General features: G+C 41.5%; 1 protein-coding gene across 7 annotated transcripts in view; it reads right to left on the bottom strand.

Annotated features, from left to right (window-relative positions):
* The window catches only part of LTBP1 (latent transforming growth factor beta binding protein 1), a 456,484-nt gene that overhangs the window by 279,183 nt on the left and 153,276 nt on the right, over positions 1-24,025 (bottom strand). For all 7 annotated transcript variants that reach the window (XM_024998486.2, XM_024998488.2, XM_024998487.2 and 4 more), the window contains exon 4: positions 20,263-20,432. In XM_024998486.2, coding sequence (XP_024854254.1) covers positions 20,263-20,432 — 170 coding nt within the window. The remainder of the gene's footprint in view (positions 1-20,262; positions 20,433-24,025) is intronic.

Raw genomic sequence — 24,025 nt, 5'->3', positions numbered from 1 at the left:
AAAAGTTTCAGATTAAGGGAAAGCACAGTTGTTATTCAGGAAACCCTGCAATAATTACAAAAAAAATTTTCCCAAAATCATTAAACTGTTACCAAAAAATGGTCAATGACATAAAGTAAAAAATTTCAATTAAACATGCCAATGACCGAATAACTGAACAAACAGGAAATAGAAATTTCTCAAGAACTTTTTCAAAAGAAAAACAATTACTTGCTCCCAAAATTTCACAACATATTATGCAAAAATCAACATGACACATAATGGAAATTTCCACTAATTTTATAAATAAAATTTAAGATGATGTCTAAGGAGTTTAGTTTTTGAATATATTTCTGATTTACTTAGCATTCATTCTCTTTGTTAGGCTAAAAACAACTAGGAAATTAAAAACACTTCTACTCAGATCTTCAAGACTGATGTGAATTGCCATGAAGCCATAAAATCCACCCAGAAAGAGAAATACACTTTGGTTCGCAGTTCAGGGAGACTGGCAGAAGAACTAAGCAGAGATCCAGCAATAAAGATGGTAGATTTCATCCCAAATTTCCACTTATTTTAGGAGTTGGGTCTCATTCACCATTTCACTCATTTAAGCTTTGTTTTAGCTTGACTTGAGATTAAAGGACCAAGACTTTCACTTAGAATCGTACATTTTCTCAACTTCAATCTTGCCTTGCCAGCCAGACTCCACTATCCCAGCAAGAATTTAAAAGGCACACCTTGAGTCTTCAGGATTGTTTTAATAATCCTTCCTTTTTCTCCTTGGAGTTTTCCCTTCTTAAATAACAAACCTAGGTTCTCTTCTCTAGAAATACAATAAAAGGTCCTATTTTCATCCCTGGAACAAAATCCAGTATGTTTGAAGGTATAATATATTTTATAGTCAAAGAGACTCACTTTTACCCAACAAGTAGTTTACCCACCCAGCAGAATCTTACCAAGCATATTCGGGAAAAGAAAATATAGTTGGTAATTAAAGTAGAGAACTAGCAAAACAAAGGCTCTCTGATATTTTCATTTTCTGATCTTTTCTGTAAAATATGTTTCTTTAACATCATAGACCCTGAGGGAATTCAAGCAACTGACCAGCCATCCTTCATGGGGTGCCCTCCTCATTTCTGGGGTCCTACAACTGCAGCAGGCCATCGTTCCATGGTGCTTTCTTCAACATGACTTGAAAAACCCTATCTAGAACATGTGGGAATCTCTCCTCTGCTCCTAATCCTTAATACCAGAGAACCAGCCCCTCCAGAATGAACTGTGGTATTTGAGATGTGGTGACTGCAGAGTTGAAGAAACACAAGACTTAAGTTCATAACCTTCAAAGTAATAAAGAATACTGGGAGGAGCACAGTAGACCCACTTCCCCAATCCTGAATGGAGAGTGCAACTCTCTGCCTGGATCTAGAATCCTGACAATCATGGCAACCATCCTTAGTGAGGGTTACGTGAGTCTGCCTAGGGATTTTTAGTTCTTTGGCATCGTGGTTCAAGATGTTCGAGAGTTTATCTCTGAGGGATAAATACCATTGAAGAGATGCACTTTTTCATGTGAAAAGTCTCCACTTCTCTCAAATAGCCTACGTCAGCCTTCACAGCAGCACGACTCTCTAGATTCCACACTGACCAAGGCAGTAGAAGAGGCTTAGGAGGACTTCTCCACTGTCCCCAAATCAAAAGGACAAGCTGCAGGGCAGTAAACACTTACCTGTCTTCCATCCCTAGCACTCATTTGATCTGGCTAGTTTGTGTGGGCTCCTTACAGAAGCAGGGGGCTAGAAACGCTTCACATGATTCAAATTTTCTGTCCCTTAATTTTAGAACAGAATTAGGTTTTATTTATCCCCACATTTGTTGTTTTTCCAAAGAGAAGTCAATGAGGGCATTTGTTATCGGTCTATCACTCACCATTTCCATAAATAACATCTGCTTGTTTTGCACATGAGAACCAAGTCTGACTAAAAGGATACATAACTACTGGGCTGCATGTTTATCAAGGAACAAATTTCATGGCTTGTTCACAAGCCTTATCAAGTGGGGGCCATTCCTCTTGAGAATCTCCAATGGTATCTACTATCTGCTTGGAGAATTAGGATTCCACATAGTCTAAGCAATTATTAAAAAAATATATATTCCCAACAAAATCAAACTCCTTCAAAGGAAATGAAGACTCCTTCCCATCCACATTCGATCTATCTCAGCTTCAGCAACCACGAATAGCCAAGACATCAGGCAGGCAGGACCATCCCACCATCCTCACTCATACACCTGCTTCCTTCTCGTGCAGATTCCTCTCCCCTCCCCGCCCCCAGAAAACCTTTCCTCCTTTCTGTCCACCCTTCATTCTTTCAGCCCTGTTCATGATTCTCATCAAACTAGGCACGACCAAACATTCCAACCTTCGACTTTTTCTTGGCTCTTTGCACACATTTCTATTTATGTATGTTTCTCTCCTCCAGCCTTCCCTTGGCCACAATCAAGCCAAAGAAAACAGTTTGTATTCTCATCCTCCTTTGCTATTTTTAACATACGTCCCACCTGGTGATTCTCCCCTTTTGGGAATGGGAAAGTGTACGTGGCGAGACGGGAGTGACAGGGGATAGAATACAGGGGAAGGAAATGAACTCAGGCTGGGAAGACAGGGGAAGAAAGACAATGGAAAGGGCAGAGAAGTGACTTTTACTCAAGTAACTAATACCTGGAATTCACAAGACATTAATGGAGTTGAATGCCATCAAGGCTCTATTATTTCCACAAGGACACTTGGAAATTTCCCTCTTATATTAAAGGCAGACACAAAGAAGAAAATGACCCACTACACTTTACAAAAGCTAACTTTGCTTGAAAGAAAAAGTCAAAAGACACAGCAGAGAAGGAAGTCAAAACCTATTGTACCCTGGACACGCGTTCTGAATCACTGGAGTTGCCAGGCCAGGAGTAGACACCTTGATGTGCCTCTGATAGATCGCAACACTTTTATGTAGGTAATGAGAACCCACTGCAAATAAATATTATATATTAGAATGCCATTTGAGAAGTACTAAGGAAGCTGAACATATGAATATTTTTGTTAACTATCAAAACTCCTCCAAAGTTTGATGGATTCAACTGAAAGAAAAAAACTATTGAAGAAATTAGTTATATAGAAGAAAACTAGCATTTTTTAAATCTCTCAAGTAATTTAGAACTATAGAATCAGGGATATTCAAGCTTGCAGAACACCAATTCCGTCATTTCTTCTTTCCCCAGCACAAATTTCTCTCTGGCTCAGTTTTTAAATGACTCCATCAAATGGCCCCAGCTACTCTCCCCAAGGGATTACTGCCAAATTCAATACATCTCATCATTAGGCAAGATTTCAGCCTAAATATCCCTTTTCTCAAAGTCGTCATAGTATATCTAACTATGCTCTAGTATCATGTGATAAATAAAATTGAAAACTGATTAGTTGCCAATAAAAAATGAATTACTGATGTGCAACTACACATCGTAAGTTTTTCAGCTGTCAGCTAATTCTTTTTAGATTACTCATTTTCAACTTTTTCCTTTTGACTCTCATCAAGATAATGCCTCTCCCGTTGAACATGGATAGTTTTAAAATGTGTCTGCAAATTCTTTTTATGTCTTCCTTCAAGAGATGAGGTCCAACTCCCCTCCCCTTGAGCCTGGACTGGTCTGAGCAACTCATGTCTGAAGAACAGAATAAAGCTGAAGAGACAGTATGTGACTTCAGAGACCAGATCACAAAAGGCACTGCACTGCAGCTTCTGTCTTGCTCTCTTTCTTGGATCACTCATTCTGAGGGAAGCCAGCTCCCAGGCTGTGAGAATACTCGAGGAGTCTATAGAGAGCCCCATGGGACAAAAAACAAGCCTCCTGCCAACCCCCATGTGATTGAGCAATCCTGACAGCACATCTTCCAGCCTCAGACAAGCCTTCAGATGACTGCTGCATTTCCCAGAGAAGGACCTGAGCCAGAACCAATCAGCTAAGTTGACAATCAATTCCTAACCCACAGAAACCATAAGATAATGTTTGTAGCTTTAAACCACTAAGGTTTGGAATGACCTGTTACCCACCAATAGGTAATATAAACACACACACCCACACACACACACACACACATACCTTCTTCTCTTCTTTTCCTTTTGCATAGATCTGAGAACATAGAAACAATATGTATGGACCTTTCTAAATGTACAGAGCACTGTCTGCATGATTGATGAACTCAAGAAACATGTTGTTCAGTTGCTCAGTCGTGTCCGACTTTTTGCGACCCCATGGACTATAGCACACCAGGCTTCAGTGTCCTTCACCATCTCCCAGAGCTTGCTCAAACCCTTGTGCATTGAGTCAGTGATGCCTCCAACCATCTCATCCTCTGCCACCCCCTTCTCCTCCTGCCTTCAATCTTTCCCAGCATCAGGGTCTTTTCTAATGAGTTGGCTCTTCACATCAGGTGGCCAAAGTGCTGGAGCTCCAGCATCAGTCCTTCCAATGAATATTCAGGGTTCATTTCCTTTAGGATTGACTGGTTGCATCTCCTTGCAGTCCAAGGGACTCTCAAGAGTCTTCTCCAACACCACAGTTCAAAAGCATTCGTTCTTTGGCACTCAGCCTTCCTTTACTGCCCTACTCTCATATCCATACTGACACTGGAAAAAACACAGTTTTGACTACACGAACCTTTGTTAGCATGAAACCTACTGAGCACTTACTAAACTACAAAGTTCACATACACACCACAACCATGTAAGTAACAAACTCATAGCCATTTCACAGACTAGGAAACTACAAAGACATTCATCAGAAATTTGACTAAAGTCATTTTGTTAGGAAATGATAGAAACTGGGTTCAGTGCAAGCCCCATTCTTTCCTCAAAATCCCAATGCTTCTCTTACACTTTTAATGAGCAGTACTATGCAAATTACATGACACTAAGTACTTGGAATGAAGGAGAAAAATCAAGATGGAGCACATAAGGGAAGGATAGGATGAAGGAGGGAAATTAACATAGAATGGAGCACAATGTATTTGGCGGTACATTCAGCGTCGTGCCCTTCCTCTCAGCTCATTCTTACAATAGTCTTATGGCGTAAGTGTTAAAATTTTTATTTGACCAAGAAACTAACAGAGGTTCAGCAAGACAGGACACAGTGAAACCCCTCACTAGCTCCACCCTCCAAATCTTTCAAACAAGAGTAGAAAAAAGACATGCACAATAAGGCCATTCAACCCATCTACCCACACAAGGTTGTGGCAGAGGCCATATGAAATAATTTGTATGGATATGGTTCATAAGCTGTTAAATATGCAAATTCAAGAGGTTATCATTACATGCGGTCAGCTCTTAGTGGGAAAACTCAAATGACCAGCAACACTTTCCCCATGATATTATATATTATAGAGCAAAACACCCAAGAGCTTGTAAAGATGGGAAATTTTCATCTCAAAATGTTTGCTTTTATGATCATAATGATTACTAAAAACTCTACAATAAAGTAAAATTCTATCAACTTTGCTCTCTACACAATTTTCAGGTAAGATCTGATTGCTTCACTTTGTCTGAGAGGTATCAAATGGATCTCAAACAGCAGTATGAACCCACTGATTAGAAAGGGTTATCTTGTGTATGGATTATTTTTGTTAAAAAAAATTTCCTGCCAGGACTTCCCTGGTGGTCCAGTGGTTAAGAATCTGGCTGCCAATGCAGGGAACACAGGTTCGATCTCTGGCCTGGGAAGATTCCACATGCCACAGGCAACTAAGCCCTAGCACCACAACTACTAAGCCTGCACACCTCAGCTACTAGAGCCCACACACCTGCAGCGTGGGCTCTCCACAACGAGAAGCCTCTGCAGTGAGAACCCCACGCATCTCAACTACAGAGTAGGTTCCACTCACCACGACTAGAGAAAAGCCACACACAGCAACAAAGACACAGCACAGGCAAAAATTAATTTTAAAAAATAGACAGGAGCTCTAAATTTTTGTAAAGTCTTTACTAAATTTGTTACAATATTGTTTGTGGTTTATGTTGTGGTTTTTGGTTTTTTGATGAAGCAGCATATGGGACTGTAGGTCCCTGAACAGGGATCCAACCCCCACCCTGTGAGTTGGACGGTGCCCACCAGCTGAGTCCCCAGGTAATTTCTTAAAAGTGTCATCATCATTAAAGTCCTACATATAAGAAAGTTGAAAATTTTTTAAATATAGTCAAATTTTGACTTTGGATTCACCTAAAAGTAATGTAGGCTAACTGAATTCTGCCAAGAGAATATACTGGTCATAGCAAACACCCTTTTCCAACAACACAAGAGATGACTTTATACATGGACATCACCAAATGGTCAATACCAAAATCAAATTGATTATATTCTTTGTAGTCAAAGATGGAGAAACTGTATATAGTCAGCAAAAACAAGACCTGGAGCTAACCGTGGCTCAGATCATCAGCTTCTCATAGCAATATTTAGGCTTAAACTAAAGAAAGCAGGAGAAGCCACTAGGCCATCCAGTTCAGTTCAGTTGCTCAGTCGTGTCCAACTCTTTGTGCCCCATGAACTGCAGCGCGCCAGGCCTCCCTGTCTATCACCAACTCCCGGAGTCCACCCAAGCCCATGTCCATTGAGTCGGTGATGCCATCCAACCATCTCATCCTCTGTTGTCTCCTTCTCCTCCTGCCCTCAATCTTTCCCAGCATCAGGGTCTTTTCAAATGAGTCAGTTCTTCACATCAGGTGGCCAAAGTACAGGACTTTCAGCTTCAACATCAGTCCTTCCAATGAACACCCAGGACTGATCTCCTTTAGGATGGACTGGTTTGATCTCCTTGCAGTCCAAGGGACTCTCAAGAGTCTTCTCCAATACCACAGTTCAAAAGCATCAGTTCTTCAGCACTCAGCCTTCTTTATAGTTCAGCTCTCACATCCATACATGCCAGCCAGGTATGACTTAAATCAAATCCCCTATGAATATGCAGTGGAGGTGACAAACAGATTCAAGAAATTAGATCTAGCAAGCAGTGCACCTGAAGAACTATGGATGGAGGTCTGTAAAACTGTACAGGAGGCAGCGAACAAAACCATCCCAAAGAAAACGAAAAGCAGGAAGGCAAAGTAGTTATCTGAGGAGGCTTTACAAATAGCTGAGGAAAGAAGAGAGGCCAAAAGCAAGGGAGAGACAAGAAGGCTTTCTTCAATGAATCGTGCATAAAAACAGAGAAAAAAAACAGAGAGGGACAGACTAGAGATCTCTTCAGGAAAACTGGAAACATCAAGGGAACATTTCACCCAAAGATGGGTACAATAAAGGACAGAAATCGCAGAGCCCTAGAAGCAGCAGAAGAGATCAAGAAGACATGGAAAGAATACATGGAAGAACTGTACAAAATAGATCTTAATGAACCAGATAACCACAATCATGTGGTCAGTCACCCCGAGTCAGACATTCTGGAATGTGAAGTTAAGTGGGGCTTAGGAAGCACTGTTGTCAATTAAGCTGGTGGATGTGATGGAATTCCAGTAGAGCTACTGGAAACTCTGAAAAACGATGCCATCAAAGTCTTGCACTCAATATGTCAACAAATCTGGAAGACCCCAGACCCCACAGGACTGGAAAAGGTCAATCGCATCCCAATTCCCAAGAAGGGCAGTATTAAAGAATGTTCAAACCACCGGACAATTGACCTCATCTCCCATGCTAGTAAGGTCATGCTTAAAGTCTTCCATGCTAGGCTTCAACATTATGTGAACCAAGAACTTCCAGATGTCCAAGTAGGGTTTAGAGAAGACAGAGGAACCAGAGATCAATTGCCAACATTTGCTGGGATCATAGAGAAAGCAAAGGGATTCCAGAAAAAAACATCTACCTCTGTTTCACTGACTATGCCAAAGCTTTTGACTGTGTGGATCATAACAAACTACGGAAAGTTCTTAAAGAGACGGGAATACCAGACCATTTTACTTGTCTCCTGAGAATCCTGTAAGTGGGCCAAGAAGCAACAGTTAGAACCCTGTATAGAACAACTGGTTCAGGATTGAGGATTGGTTCAGGACTGAGAAAGGAGTATGACAGGGCTGTCTGCTGTCACCCTGTTTATTTAACTTATATGCAGAGCACATCATGAGAAATGCTGGGCTGGATGAGTTACAAGCTGGAATCAAGATAGATGGGAGAAACATCAACTACCTCAGATATGCAGATGATACCACTCTAATGGCAGAAAGCAAAGAGGAACTAAAAGAACCTCTTGAGGTGGGTGAAGTAGGAGAGTGAAAAAGCCAGTTTAAAACTAAACATTAAAAAATTAAAAATTAAGATCATAGCATCCAGCCCATTAGTTCATAGCAAATAGAAGGGGAAAAGGTGGAAGCAATGACAGATTTATTCTTCTTTGGCTCTAAAATCACTATGGATGGTGACTGCAGACATGAAATCAGAGGACGATTGCTTCTTGGTAGGAAAGTATGAAAACCTAGACAGTGTGTTGAAAACACAGCATCACTCTGCCAACAAAAGTCCATATAGTCAAGGCTGTGGTCTTCCCAGTGGTCACGTACGGTTGTGAGAGCTGGACCATAAAGAGGGCAGAGCACCAAAGAATTGATGCCTTCAAACTGTGGTGCTGGAGAAGACTCCTGAGAGTCCCTCAGACAGCAAGGAGACCAAACCAGTCAATCTTAAAAGGAAATACTGAATACTCACTGGAAGGACTGATGCTGAAGCTAAAGCTCCAGTATTCTGGTCATCTGATTTGAATAGCTGACTCACTGGAAAAGTCCCTGATTCTGGGAAACATTGAAGGCAGAAGGAGAAGAGGGTGTCAGAAGATGAGATGGCTGGATGGCATCACAATGCAATGGACACGAACTTGGGCAAACTCTGGGAGATGGTGATAGACAGGGAGGCCTGGCGTGCTGCAGTTCATGGGATAGCAAAGAGTCAGGCATGACTGGGCGACTGAACAGCAACAAAAGTGACTTACACGAAGAGCTAAAGTGGCAATCTTTTCAAGAAACACTATTTGTTCTGGCAAATTTCAGCTCACTATATTTCTGGTTTCTAACAAATTCATGTGTGACGTGTAAGGTGATGGTTTAAATAGTCAAATAATGTACGAATACTATTGATACAATGTAATACACTGAATGAATGCATATGAAGCACTTAGTACAGTAGATGGCAAATAATAAGTGCTAAATAGGTAAGGAGAAAGATAGGATGCGATCCACATATTGTCTTTTGGGAAGACAAATGAGCCTATGTCCAAATTTCCTAATTAGCTGACCTTTAGAGACATGAATATAACTTACAATGCCAAGAGCAGGTTTTTTAAATATATTTTTTATGTTCCTGAGGTATATTAAGGTGTGGTTTGGAAACTGGGATCCCTGACAAGAAACATTATGAATCACTTTCTCCACTGAGTATTTTTAAAACTCCTTTTTAAAAAGGTATCTACTTTTGCTGTATTTCCAGGTTCAAGACATGGCAGAGTGCATCTGATATGAATTTATACACACTCCCCACCAAGCACTGTGGTTGCCTGCAAACCCATACCAAAAACAGTGATGAATGAATAAAAGGTATAATGGGGTTTTGGAAGTCTTACTGAAAGTGTTCCTATCCACACTCACTAACGAATTCTAAACTGGACATTCTCCAATCCATATGAGCAAGAATCCTGAAACCAAAAATCCTAATGGCTGCTCAGACATAAATGTGGTAAAACAGCAGGTCTTACTGAAACCAAGCCAGGCAAAACAATTCTTTACATGTTTCAATAGTCTTGAAGAAATGATGGAACTGACCCATCCACTTCTCTGTCCATTGCCAGCCCACCCCAAGTTTTCTTAGAAGTAAGGGGGTGGACAGGAAAAAGAGCTAAAAAATAGAGTGAAGAAATAGAAATCGGCTGGTGTTTCCTTCTCTAAAAAGCAACATCTGATGCTCTGAGATGTCAGGACATGCAGTGTTAGAGGTACAGTCTCTGCCCCCAATGCAGTGTGTGCGTGTGTGTTAGTCATTCGGTCTTGTCCAACTCTTTGCAACCCCGTGGACTGTAGCACACCATTCTCTGTCCATGGAGTTCTCCAGGCAAGCATACTGGAGTGGGCTGCCATTCCCTTCTCCAAGAAATCTTCCTGACCCAGGGACTGAACCTAGGTCTCCTGCATTGCAGGCAGATTCCTTACCATCTGAGCCACCAGGGAAGTACACAACTCTGTGGGATTATCCCAAGTGATGGAATGCTACAGCACAGCTGTGTGCGGCAGTAAGGGGGACAAGCCCCAGGAAGATCCAGGAACAGCCAGCACTCACGGAGACAGGCGTATTTCAGTAACTGTACAGACGGTGAGAATCCACGCCACTTTTAGCACCCATTATATGTTGCGTCCTTTCCGAAAAGGCTGATGAACTTCTTCTACCCAACATTAATGTAATATAAAGTTTCTCTCCGGCTGCTTCTGCTTCTATGTGGTGTTACACTTTTGTTACAATTGTGTACTGCTTAGCTCTACCTTACATATACCTTAAGAGAGATTCTGATTCATTTCATCGATATCATCCCTGCTGGGGGAAGCTCTTCTGCCAAGATACCTTCTAAGGCAGCTCATCAGCTCAGATCACTTTTCGTGACTTAAACACCTTTCAGTTTTCTAATCCACTCTGGCAAGAAAATGAAGTCAAGAAAATGAAGCAAGAAAATGAACATATTAACTTTTGTTCATCTATATATATCCTATATGATTAAAACAGTATTGTCTACTCTGCTGGACTAACTGACTTGTCCAGATTATTTCAAAAATTAAGTCTTCTGCCCTGCTGATAAGGTCACCTAAATTAAGAGGTAGACATTAAAGGAGACAGTGCATCAGCAGACCAGATATATGTCTTTCTCATTAACAAAGAGTGGAACCACACCAGGCCTCTCACTGGCTCCCTAACATTTTACCCACACTCATTGGTCAAAGCAAGTCACAAGGCCAAGACCAAAGTCAAGGGGTGGGAAGGTCCACTAGACCCACTGGGAAGCTACAGCAAGAGGGAGGACTCAAGAATATAAGAAATAAATAAGATGTATATTTTTATTCATTCTAGGATGAATAAAATGTCATGGAAAAAAAGTTTAAAAGGTCAGGAGGGCATTAACAGAAATATATGTACCTCCTTCTCATGCTATAAAAACAAACCAAAGCACGCTTAAACAGTTGTCCATTTTCATTAAATATTTACAGTCAAACAAAAACAAAGGGAAAAAAGTCTCAGGGCAAGAAAATAACTACCTAACTGAATCACAGAGGGAGAAGATAAAATTAAAAGATTTTGTTTGGGGGAAGACTACTCTGTAACGCTGAAAACCAAAGCAGAGGCCCCTTCAGCAGCCTGCTGTGGAATGTCAGCTGAACCACGTGGGAGGAAGCACTCTGGTTTCTGCTGGCTCTGAGGCAGGCGGCTGCGATCATGAGGTGCACCTGTAGCTGTTAAATGGTGATCGTTAAAACAAGCAGCGGCAGCTGTCTACTGCATGTGGTTCTGGACGTCATTAAGGGACACGGCTCAATCCCACACAAGAAGCCCAGTGGCCGTAGACCAGAACCACGACCAACACCCTCTCACCAGTCCTGTGGATGTTAGCTTGCTTGCTTGCTTTCAGCAAAGCTTTCCAATCTGTTTCTAGGATACAGATTTTTTATATACAGGGATTTTTTAAAGTAACTATGATGTTTTTCCCAAGACCAAACACTGCCTACTTAAGATGTTTTCATTTAGTTAAACTGGTACCTTGAGAGAAACTTGTGAAACACAGATAGGGCTACAAGAATTTTTTTTAATGGACACTTGAAAAGTGAAAAGTGACAGCCGCTCAGTTGTGTCCAACTGTTTGTGACCCATGGACTGGTGCTTGCCAGGCTCCTCTGTCCATGGGATTCTCCAGGTAAGAATACTAAAGCAGATAGCCATTCCCTTCTCCAGGGGATCATCCTGACCCAGGGATCCAACCTGGGTCTCCTGCATTGTAGGCAGATTCTTTACTGACTGAGCCACCAAGGACCCTGGGAGAAACATGTGAAGCAGAGTTAGGGCTACAAGAGATATTTTTTTAATGGGTACTTGCTATATAGATATATATAGATAATGTAAGAAGCTGCAAAAAGTAAAAGTTTAAATAATATACATTTATATATTTGATTGAATATATTTGTTTGTTTGTGTATACACACACACATACACACACACATCTCATCACTGAAAACTTGCCTGCCAGAAGAATTACTTATACAACCATGTTGCAGTTACCTCTTAGAGAAAAGGGTTTTCCTCCTACTTCGGCTATGTATTAAGTTCTACTACCTTTGCTTGAGAAGAGCAAGGGAGAATGAGGGCAGCTGGCTTTTAGCTTAGGTACATTTCAATTTCACAAGAGGCTAATACTAAGTCAAGACTGAAAGTTAATGCCCAACTAAAATCACAGAAAATTACAACGCAAAAACTTCTTTAACAAATGTCATATAAAAACACACCCAAAAAGGTCCTGAGTTCTTTACCTCCACAAAGTGGGTACAGATTCACCAGAAGGCCATCATTTCAATGCTAAGAGGGCCTTTCTATAAGGAGACTGACCCCCAAGAAGACAAAGCATTCTACTTTAATTCCTTTTATTAATATAACATCTCATGAACAGTATTCTTGTATCAAAAATATCATTCAACTCTAATGATGATTAATTTTATAGCAGATTATTTTCCCATTTAGAAGAAAAATCAAGGCAAGCCCTGGGTTTCTGGTAAATAAATCCTAAGGCTGAGTAGGCACCAGCTTTTTTCAAATGCAACTTTTCTCCTCCCAAAATGCTGCTTTGTAGTTTGCCTCAGGCAAACCGTAAATTCCTGTGTCTTATTTTTCCTTAGAATATCACAGTTTGGTCACAGAATATTCTGGAGCCACACAGTGTTTCTCAATATCTTGAACTCAGTCTCAACACCCAGCAATATCCTTGGATCGGTTTATTTGTTATGAAATCTTGGGCCCTTTGGGATTAAAGAGCCTGTTTCTCTGGCACGGAAGGCTACCCACTGGGGAATTTAGGTTACATAATCCTCTCACTCTAGGTTTTCCTCCACTGTTTTCATATTGCTGGATAAGCCTCTTGGCAGTGTTTATAATCAATCTGTGTCTACCACCACCCGCTCTCTTAAACTGTGCGTGAGTAATCAGGCAGCAAGAAGCTCATGCTCACATACCTTCCCGGACTAAGATGTGACCAAACAACTCCTGGATGAAACAAACCACGCACCCTCGCCCCTCAACGGAGACACAGTGGCCACAGCAAGACCACACATGAAACTGCTTCTACAACAGGCAATACTCAGCCCTTTAATGGAATCTGAATTCTTAAGGACATCAACTCACTCGCATGCACCTGCCTGCTTCCTCAAGCACTTTTTACACCCAGTGTGCTGAGGCTTTGCTGTCTAGGCTTTTAGGCCAACAAGGATATTACCAGGATTATTGAAGACTGGGTGATTTTCTTCTGGCCATCTCAGTGCTAAGATCCACACTGCCACATGGCTGGGAAACTGGCTCAAGGTTCTCGATTTCCACACAGACTATGTGGGTGACCAAGTAGCTTCAGGAACTTGTTGATTTTACAAGGGGAAAAGCACACAGTTTCACCATCCTTCCTTCTTCTTCAAGGCAGCAGGTATCTTAATATCCCTTTTGAGTGCGAAATTGCTCGTTAGTTTGTTTCATGTAAGCTAGTCAGCTTCATGTGAGGTCATTTCTGGCTGGAACAACTTCCACTGTCACTTAGCGCTGGCTGGACTGGTATGGGGCTATTCCCTCGAGACACACTAAGCCGCACATGACAAGCTAAAGCTGGTTTCCAGGAGACCAGGACTTTCAAGCACTGAAGAAAGTACATCTACAGAACTCTCCTCTCTCCAAAGTGCCCACTTTGTCCATCTGCAAAGCTTTGCCCTGGTGGGGCTCCCATCCAATCAGGATCTATCAGAGAGGGCATCTCAGAGACCTGGGACTGCCAGCACCCTGGATTCCTCCTTCTCTTTTCTCCCTTCACCAGGGAGATCATCCCATCCATCCAATAGGATGATCTTCCTATGGTCTGTATCCTAACCTTCAACACCCAGATGAGGTGAGGGTGGTTCTCAGGACCGGATTCTTCTTCACTCACATTTTCAAACTGTTCCTCCTCCAGAGGTCTCCCACACTGCAAATTCATCCTGTACTTAAGAATCTGCTTCCAAAGCTTCTCATCTGTACTTACTATTTGCCTTCATCTAGCTGCCACTCTACGGCTTCTCCCCTTTTTTTTGCAAAGGCCCAATGCATGGAGGATGAATTGGGTCTTCCTTACTCTAAAGCCAACTCCCATCTACAGTGGGTGCTCTGAACTTCACCACTGACTCCCTCCCTGTGAAGATTCTGCAACTGGCATTGGGTATCCAGAGCCTTTAATGAATATTCCTGCCACTGTCTTGAAATGGCTGGCACAGGCACAACCGTCCAGGCCAAATACTGCCTGCCTATCCTTTAAACTTCAGATTTGTTTTGCTAAAGCAAAATTCTTGGATGTTCTCCTCTAACCTTCTGCAGAACTACTCTCTTCTCTCAGGACAACCGGGAAGAGGCAATTTTAATGGTAACATCTTCGCTCTATCAGTCTGCAACTACAGAAAATCTTGACTGCAGACACAGGAACTTTTTCTCCAGGGGAGATACAACACTTGTCACCAAATCCTGAGATACGTTCAAGTCTTAAGCTTCTTGGTGGTAGTGCGAACATAGCCCGACAGCTAATGCTAGCACATCCAACCATAGTTTTGCTAAAAGAGGAAGCCCATGTGCCCAGAGGGACTGTGCTGTTCACAGTATGGAAACACAGATGGCAGTCTGGCAAGAACTGGGCTGCAGGGACCTGGGCAGCAAAGTGGCCCACTGGACTCTGCCCGCCTCTCAGACCTGCTGAGGGGGGCTGCCCTATTTTCACAAGGGGGAGACAGGAATTCCAGTCAGCCCATGACTGACGGGGACAGAAGCTAGGCTGACTGGCTTGTTGCAAAGACTGGGAGGGGTCAGCACAGACCACAGGATCCAGAGCTAAGATGTTTCCTGGGGGTCCCAGTGCAGGCAGGATAAGGTTTTCTTCTGTGAGAGGCGGCCTAATGGGGCTGATGCATACTTCCTGCATCACTAACACTGATTACCTAAGCAGAAAGGTTATGTTTAACAATTTAAGTAAAAATTAAAAGCGGGCTTCCCTGAACTTTTTATAATTGAACAGTATCACATTTGCAATGCCAGTAATCACTCACTCATGTCCCTCAACACATTAGGAGATAACCTGGTATTAATAACTCTTTTAAGAGTCTGATTTGTATCAGTTTTTAAAACTTTGGGCAGTATATAAAAAGATGGTATTGACCTTTCCAGAAATTTAAGATTTTGACTTCACTGAATCTGAAGTAAAATTTCAATCAGTTCAATTCAGTCGCTCAGTCGCATCCAACTCTTTGCAACCCCATGAATCACAGCACGCCAGGCCTCCCTGTCCATCGCCAACTCCCGGAGTTCACCCAGACTCACGTCCATCGAGTCAGTGATGCCATCCAGCCATCTCATCCTCTGTCGTCCCCTTCTCCTCCTGCCCCCAATCCCTCCCAGCATCAGAGTCTTTTCCAATGAGTCAGCTCTTCGCATGAGGTGGCCAAAGTACTGGAGCTTCAGGTTTAGCATCATTCCTTCCAAAGAACACCCAGGTCTAATTTCAATAGACAACTTTAAAATATAATTAACCTTTTTAAAAGCTAAGAGCATCTTGATAGGAAAACAATTAGAATAAACAATGAGAAACCTGATTTAAAAAGTCTACATTTCTAAAAATTTCCAAATATTAAACTGAGGTAAGAAGGGAAAAAAGTTGAGCAGGTAAATATTTAAATCAGAGATTCCCCAATTTCCCAGTTCAAGGACTCTGTATAATTTGCAAATTAATAGTCTAGGGAATTATTCCAGCTAAAGGGATGTTGTTTCTCCTCATCCTAAAGCACTCTTTTATAAAAGTAACTCCACATTCTACCCTAGGAAGCTCTGCATTATTAACCCTGAGATAAAAAAATGTCCTTCCACCATTGACCATAATACAAATATTATTTTCTGGTTTCAATATTATTAAGCATCCCATGGTGTGTGTGTGTGTGTGTGTGTGTGTGTGTGTGTGTGTGTTTAAGCACAAAAGCAGATGGTCTGGGGTGAATACTTAATACCCTTACCCTCAAGGTCTTTTTCTAGTGCTTTATATCAAACTAATCTCTCTAAGTGTGAGATATTTGGGTTTGCACTTCAGTAGATACTAAGATAATCTGAACTGCTTTTATAAAATCATCTTTAAATGTTATCATCATGTCATTTCAACTTTCCTCCCTCTAGACTAAAAATATGAATTCTACTAAACCAAGCACAACAGAATTTGGTTTACACAGTCAAATCTGTCCTACAAATTACCAAAAAATGGGTAAAAATGGGTATGGGTAAAAGCAGACCTCCTCTACCCAACACCATTCTTAGCACTTTTCAGAGAACCAGTGGCCTCCATTTCTTGAAGCTTTTATAATTACTTATTTACTTGCAAATAACTAAGAATTTTCATGTTATTTTTAACATAACATGGGTTTACCATATTCACAGTTTGTGCAACCATCATAATCATTTAATTCCAGAACATTTCCATCAGCCCAAAAGAAACTCTCTAGCCATAAATGGTCACTCCCCATGGTAGTTGGCAAACTACAGTCCATGGGCCAAATCCAGCTAGCTATCTGACTTTAAAAAAAACCAAAAACCTACCAGCTAAGAATTTTTAAATTTTAAATGTCTACATTTTAAATAGTTACATAAGTACCTATATTGTTGTTGTTTAGTCGCTCTAGGTTGTATCTGATTCTTTTGTGACTCCATGGAATGTAGCCCTCCAGGTTCCTCTGTCCATGGGATTTTCCAGGCAAGACTACTGGGGTGGGTTGCCATTTCCTTCCTTAGGGGTTCTTCCCAATCCAGGGATGGAACCCACATCTCCTACTTTGGCAGGGGGATTCTTTACCACTGAACCACCAAGGAAACCCAGATACTTATATACAACATCCTCAATTTGCATATCAGCTCCCAATGCCTAAAATATTATCAGGTCCTTTAAGAAAAAGTCTGCAGACTTCTGCTCTAAATGATACTCATGCAAATTAAGCTCTAATAAGACCAATGAATAAAGAGAAACACTATTATTAACTTATCACTAGAGATATCCAGTAACCAGAGAACACTCAACCCAGGAAGGACAGTTACTAGGAAGTGACCCAGAAAACTGGTAAATGAATTAGATCAAAATAGGAAAAGCAACATGCAGACACTGGAGAGGGATGGTGAGTTATATCATCAAAACTTTAAAAGACTCCAATAAAGTATTGATTCCTCCTAGCAACTTGACAGTCTGTGTTTCCCAGCCTAGGCTACTCTACCTGGTGAGTGCTTCACTTAACACTTCAAACACATCTTGCTTTACTAAACTGATCACATACCCCCTCAACATTTCCCTGCTATTCTGACCAACTCCCTTCTCCCTCATCAAATGGCAACAGCAAATCTTTATTCACTGGCTCCTGCAGGGTTGCTGCCTCCTCCTATGATAAGCTGATTAAGTTACTCCATGCTTAGAGCTCTAGGTTCACATCCTTATTGAACAACTGTTATGGCATGTGTCACATTCCTTTTAATGGCTGAACAACCGATTGTAGGATGTGGTACATTTGTTTGTCCACTATCAGCTGAGGAACATTTTGGTAATGTTCACACTCTTTGGCTATTATGAATAATGCTGCTATGAACATTTGTATATAAATTATCAATATTATACCAAGTGGTCACCAGTTACTGTAGGCTACATTTTAAATATATACATATATATATATATATATATATCCCATTTAAAGGGGGAAACAACATTTGTTCTTCTTAGTGTTTTCTCTAGTCCTCTCTGCTTCTCAAAAGCACTGCCAGTGGACTGTTATAACACACTAACCCCTCATTTTCATCCCAAGATACAGCATGCCCACCTGATTGTATCACCTTCTATTTTTCCAGAGTCAGAATTATCTACTCTCTGTTGGACCTTCAAATCCTTCAGCATAATAAACTAATCTGTTTGCATTTGATCCCTTTTATAAAGATTAAAGTGAAGTGATTAAACACTTCTGCCTTTTGCCTGGGAGGCAAACCCTGTACCTACTGAACAGCTGGATATAGGACAACAATACCTTTAGGTCCTTCTCCTGACACAGCTTTTACCTCCTGGATTCTAGTTTTAATCTTCCTACTGTTGTTCTCACTCAATCTTGGTGTTTTAGTGTCCTTAATAGTCCTGCCAAGTTACCTGTTTTCAAAACTTTGATTAGCCCTCCAGCTCTCAGTAGAGCTCTGGTCTCCAATGAAAATAGCCACATCTCTCACATGGTCCCTTCTATATACCCATCTGTTTGATTTAGTTCCTTGGCCTCTTTTTAAACACCAACTTTTGATGGGTTTGAGAGAGAACTCAAGAGTGATCATGATCAGTCTAAATTACTTAACTAGCTCCCCCCTATGGAGAAACTACATTTAAAAACATGATCAGTGGGACATTTATGGATAGTTCACATTCTCCTAAAATGTAATTTCATCTCCAACATTCTCCTAAAATGTAATTTCATCTCCCAAAACATAGTTCAACAAAGGTTTGAGAGTTTAAAACATACACAAACACACTCACACAAATATATGTACACACACAGTGTGAATTTTCATTTCAGTAATAATCAATAACCAACCCAAACCACAGTCTGGTCCCCAGTCTTAATATCAGAGATTCTCAAAGCATATTTTCTTGACATCTTCATGAAACTCAGAATTCTTTGATCAGTTTGATAGTAAGTTTTCAAAACCTCTTCCCATTACATTCTAATTTGGAGAGCCTCTACAAAATACAATCTACCTAAAGCTCCAAGAAAGTAAATTGTAGCTCTTTTTGATTTTTTAGATTGAGATTAGAAAAGTATTATATACTCAGGAAGACCTCTACAGAACAATCTACAAGCACTGATATCAAAGGATCTTTAAAAACAAGATGGATGAATCTATTGTTTTGCAAATATAACTTGGAAGTTATCTTGCCTAAAGGGCATGGAGATGATCTATACACTTTCTCCATTCTTCCCTCATTACCCCAAGAAATCACCTCAAACCATTGCTCTGGGGTCGAGCCTCAACTCAAGAGCACAGTTTTCTCAAAAGATGAAAAGTGTAATGTACACACGTTATAATAGCCACTCTTTTTGTTAACTGACCAACCCTGGGAGGTGGGGGTGGGCCTTGGGAGTCAAGTCTGTAGAAACACAGTCTTCTGAAGTGCCAAACAGTAGCAAGAATTCTCTCAGCTCTCCACACTACCCTAGGTGGTGAAAGACCGTCCTTTTCAACCTCACAACTGGCATTCCCTTTCATTGCTTATGGCGCAGGCCATCCGTCAACGTGAGACAGAGCAGGAAGCTGCTGGAAGGCACGAGCATCCAACTCTCCCCTTTGAACGGTCTGCCGCCTCACTGAAGAACATTTTCTCCAGATGCTGCCAGCAGACACTCTGTAATACCTAAACCACAAATCATCCATTCCCCACCCTTTGCGCCAGGGCTCGTCCCTGAACTTCCCCCACAGTGAGATATTAACCACGCTGGCCACTGATACACTAGCTCTTTACAGACTCAGGAAAACCTGCCACACCGTCTAACTGATATAATAAAAACGTGGCCCTCCTAACATAAACATACCCACTGTAGGTGCACCTCGGAGTAACTCAGGACACTGCAGACATCTCACAAGGAACAAATCCTGGCTAACTCACCAAGGAAAATAGTTTATCGATGTAAACATGTCAGCCGTTCAACTGTACAGAAAATTAGAGCAAGTATCTTATGGAAATGGAACCACCTTGCAGAAACATATTTACAGGTGGCTCACTCCAGATTTTTCTGCCTTTCCTCTGAAGAAGGCAACTGTCTTGCTGTCTGATTGTTTTAGGAACCAGCATGGGTTTTTCAAAAAACAATTCTCGAATTTTATCTTCTGTGACACATTAAAGCCATCTACACAGAGCAAAGTGTTTCCAAACCGTGACTCTGTAACTTAGAGAGATGACTCACAGGACATACTCACACTGAAAAGGTGCTGGCACGTGATCCTGCCCGAATCTTAAAGGGAGCGAACCTTCAGTGGACTGCTCTCCAGAAACCACCTTCTGGGCTGTGAAGTATGTGGGCTTGAGCACGTATTCCTGGGTCTGGCCATGATGTATCATCACATTCTGTGAAGACAGGGGTGTCATCCTGCAAAGAAACAAAGGATAAGGAAATTAATAACGGACTTTTAACAGTCAACTAAGAACGAAGGAATAAGAAACCAGTTAAACTTAGAAAGGGGCATAAAAATGCCATGCCAGGCTAATTTTTTTCTTCAAAACTGTAGTCATGGCACATAAAGAACTAATCACTGACCTCCAGCAGAAAGGGGATCCTGTCTGTCTGTCTAGTCAAGCAGGATAAGGACATACAGGCCATCACTGATGGAATTTATCAAAGTATTTAAAAAAGTGCAGCTACCAGGACTTCCTTGGTGGTCCAGTGGCTAAGACTCCGAGTTCCCAATGCAGGGGCCTGGGTTAGGTCCCTGGTCAGGAAACTAGATTCCGTGTGCCTCAACTAAAGATCCCACATGCCTCAACTAAGACCTAGTGCAGCCAAATAAGTAACATTTAATATAATATATTTAATTAATATAACTTATGTTAAGTATCAGTTCAGTTCAGTCGCTCAGTCATGTCCGACTCTTTGCGACCCCGTGAATCACAGCACACCAGGCCTCCCTGTCCATCACCAACTCCCGGAGTTCACTCAGACTCACGTCCATCGAGTCAGTGATGTCATCCAGCCATCTCATCCTCTGTCGTCCACTTCTCCTCCTGCCCCCAATCCCTCCCAGCATCAGAGTCTTTTCCAATGATATTATATATTAAACACATAATATATATTAAACATAATATTTACTATAATATATAAATATACACCATAATTACTAGTCCTTAAGAACAGTAAGAATAACAACCTATTCTACCATTTAGTCCCTAAGACGTGTCTGACTCTTTAGTGACCCCATGGACTATAGCCTGTTAGGGCTGTCCCTTGATTTCCCAGGCAAGAATATTGGAGTGGGTTGCCATTTCTTTCTCTAATAACAATATATGAAAATCTTATAATTTCATCAATGACATGAGTCAAGATCTGAGAATCTCCCTCCCACCCCCCACTCCGAGAGGATATACACACACACACACACACACACACACATAAACTGATTCACTTCATTGAACAGCATAAGCTGGCTTCCCAGGTGGCTCAGTGGTGAAGAATCCACCTGTCAATGCAGGAGACACAGGTTCAATCCCTGAGTTGGGAAAATCCCCTACAGAAGGAAATGGCAAGCCACTCCAGTATTCTTGCCTGGAAAATCCCATGGACAGAGGAGCCTGGTGGGCTACAATCCATGGGTCACAAAGAGTCAGACACAACTGAGTGACTAAGCATGAGCGTAGCAGAAACTAACAACACTGTAAAGCAATTACACTCCAATAAAAAAAAAAAACCTCTGAGGACTGTTGAACACAATTACTGTGCTTTCAGCCTCCTGGGTGAAACTTTTTGTCTTCTGTGACAGTTCTCTACTGCTGCATGTACTGTATACTTTAAAATAAGCCTTCATCCAGATTTAATCATTCCATGATGGACTGAAATCATTCACTAAGACAAACAATGGAAAATATAAAGATATACCAATTAATTCCAGAAAACACAAACTTGCTATTAAAATTGTTGGGACAGAGAATTTTAATAGCAAACCGAGACTTTGGAAGGAAACCTTCTCTCTAGTGTGGTCTTGAATTTTATCAATTGTGACATGTTAAAGCCATTTGAACTGAATATTTCCAAACTACCATACGTTGGGAAAATGGTTGACTGGGTTATACTCAAACTAATAAAGTGCCAGGAAAAGCTCAAAGACGGGCCCTAATGAGAGATTATATGAACAAGACAAAGAAATGACACAACTGGTGAGTATGAATGATAAATCATCAAGCCACCAAAAACACCCACACAGTGTCTCATCAAAAGCAGTAGCAGAGTCTTGAATAAATCCAGCCTTTTGGGTTCACTGCAGTTGGGATGGATGAGCTATTCTGTGAGACCAGGCATCCATGAGACAAAGGAACAAGAGAGGCTGGGATTAAGGGTGCTCCCCTCTTAGCCAGTCAGTGATCTAAGTCTCACTTTCAACCCTGCAGTCCCAGGAAAGCCTAGGAAAATACATCTTGTGCCTAGATTTTCCCAGACTTAATGCCATGGAAGGACATTCCCTTTGTCACCAGACAAATGACTTAAGTTACTAAAAGCCTAAGGCTTAACATTGTAAACACTTTTGTTTTGATGATGTAAGTGTTGATTTGAACTTTAAGTATGTTTGACTGGGATGAAGTAGAAAGTGGAACAGCTGGACACATCTGGTGGTGACTGATAAGAACCACAAGGCAACTCCGTTGGTCTTGTCGAAAGGAAAAGTCCTCTTTTTCATCTCAGAGGCAACTCGCTCCCCAGCCACGCTGTCAACCTCATCACTATGCTGCTGGGACCTGCTGAGAGATGTTCAGGCCTGACTCCCATTCAGAGGAGGACAGCCCAGCATTCCAAAAGACCTTAGAGCTGGAATAACTAATTCCTGCTCTGACCACTGCCAAGGAGACCGTGGGCTCTGCCTTCTAAGGTGAGGTCCTCCCTTTCTCTCCCCTCTGAATCATGGAAGTGAGAGGCAGCAATAAATGAGCTGAAAGTACAGATGTGTAGAGGCTGCTTTTCCCTAACATAACAGAAAGGTAATGAACAAATAAGACAGCTACACCAGGTCTAGAACTTGAAAAACAAATCTCAGCCACCACCAATCAAAGGAAATGGATAATATACTGGTAACAGTATTAGATCTTACTACATTATAGCAATCCTGTGAATGACAAACACAGTGAAAATATGAAACTATGTAGAGCTGTGCTTCCTCACCTTCCATCTCCTTCCCTTTCCTCCAATGTGAGGACGTAAATAAATACTTGTGCTCACAAAGACACAGACATATGAACAGACAGGCCATTTCATCTCATAGCCTCATGAAGATCCCAAGCCACAAGAAGTGACACCACGTGGGGGCAAGTCAAGGCCACTGTCCACTCAGTCATTCCACTAACAGATAGTAAGCGAAATCACCATTTTACTCTCTCGTCCTCATTTTCTCCTTCATAGCTGGCATCTATCTTTTCCTCTAATTTCACCCTTCACAGTTATTGCCTCTTTGGACAATCTCTCAGCCTTCCAAATATACACACACACACACACATACACACACACACACACACATTCAGTTCAGTCACTCCGTCATGTCCAACTCTTTGCAACCCCATGGACTGCAGCATGCCAGGCTTCCCTGTCCATCACCAACTCATGGAGATTGCTCAAACTCAAGTCCTTCAAGTCAGTGATGCCATCCAACCATCTCATCCTCTGTCGTCCCCTTCTCCTCCCACCTTTGATCTTTCCTAGCACCAGGGTGTTTTCAAATGAGTCAGTTCTTCACATCAGATGGCCAAAGTATTGAAGCTGAAGCTTCAGCATCAGTCCTTCCAATGAATACTCAGGACTGATTTCCTTTGGGATGGACTGGTTTGATCTTGCAGTCCAAGGGACTCTCAAGAGTCTTCTCCAACACCACAGTTCAAAAGCATCAATTCTTTGGCTCTCAGCTTTCTTTATAGTCCAACTCTCACATCCATACTTGACTACTGGAAAAACCATAGCCTTGACTAGATGGACCTTTGTTGGCAAAG

The sequence above is a fragment of the Bos taurus genome, chromosome 11 (genome assembly GCF_002263795.3).
Source record: "Bos taurus isolate L1 Dominette 01449 registration number 42190680 breed Hereford chromosome 11, ARS-UCD2.0, whole genome shotgun sequence".
NCBI lineage: Eukaryota > Metazoa > Chordata > Mammalia > Artiodactyla > Bovidae > Bos > Bos taurus.
The sequence above is the reverse complement of the archived record's forward strand: the minus strand, read 5'-3'. Positions and strand labels throughout refer to the sequence as shown.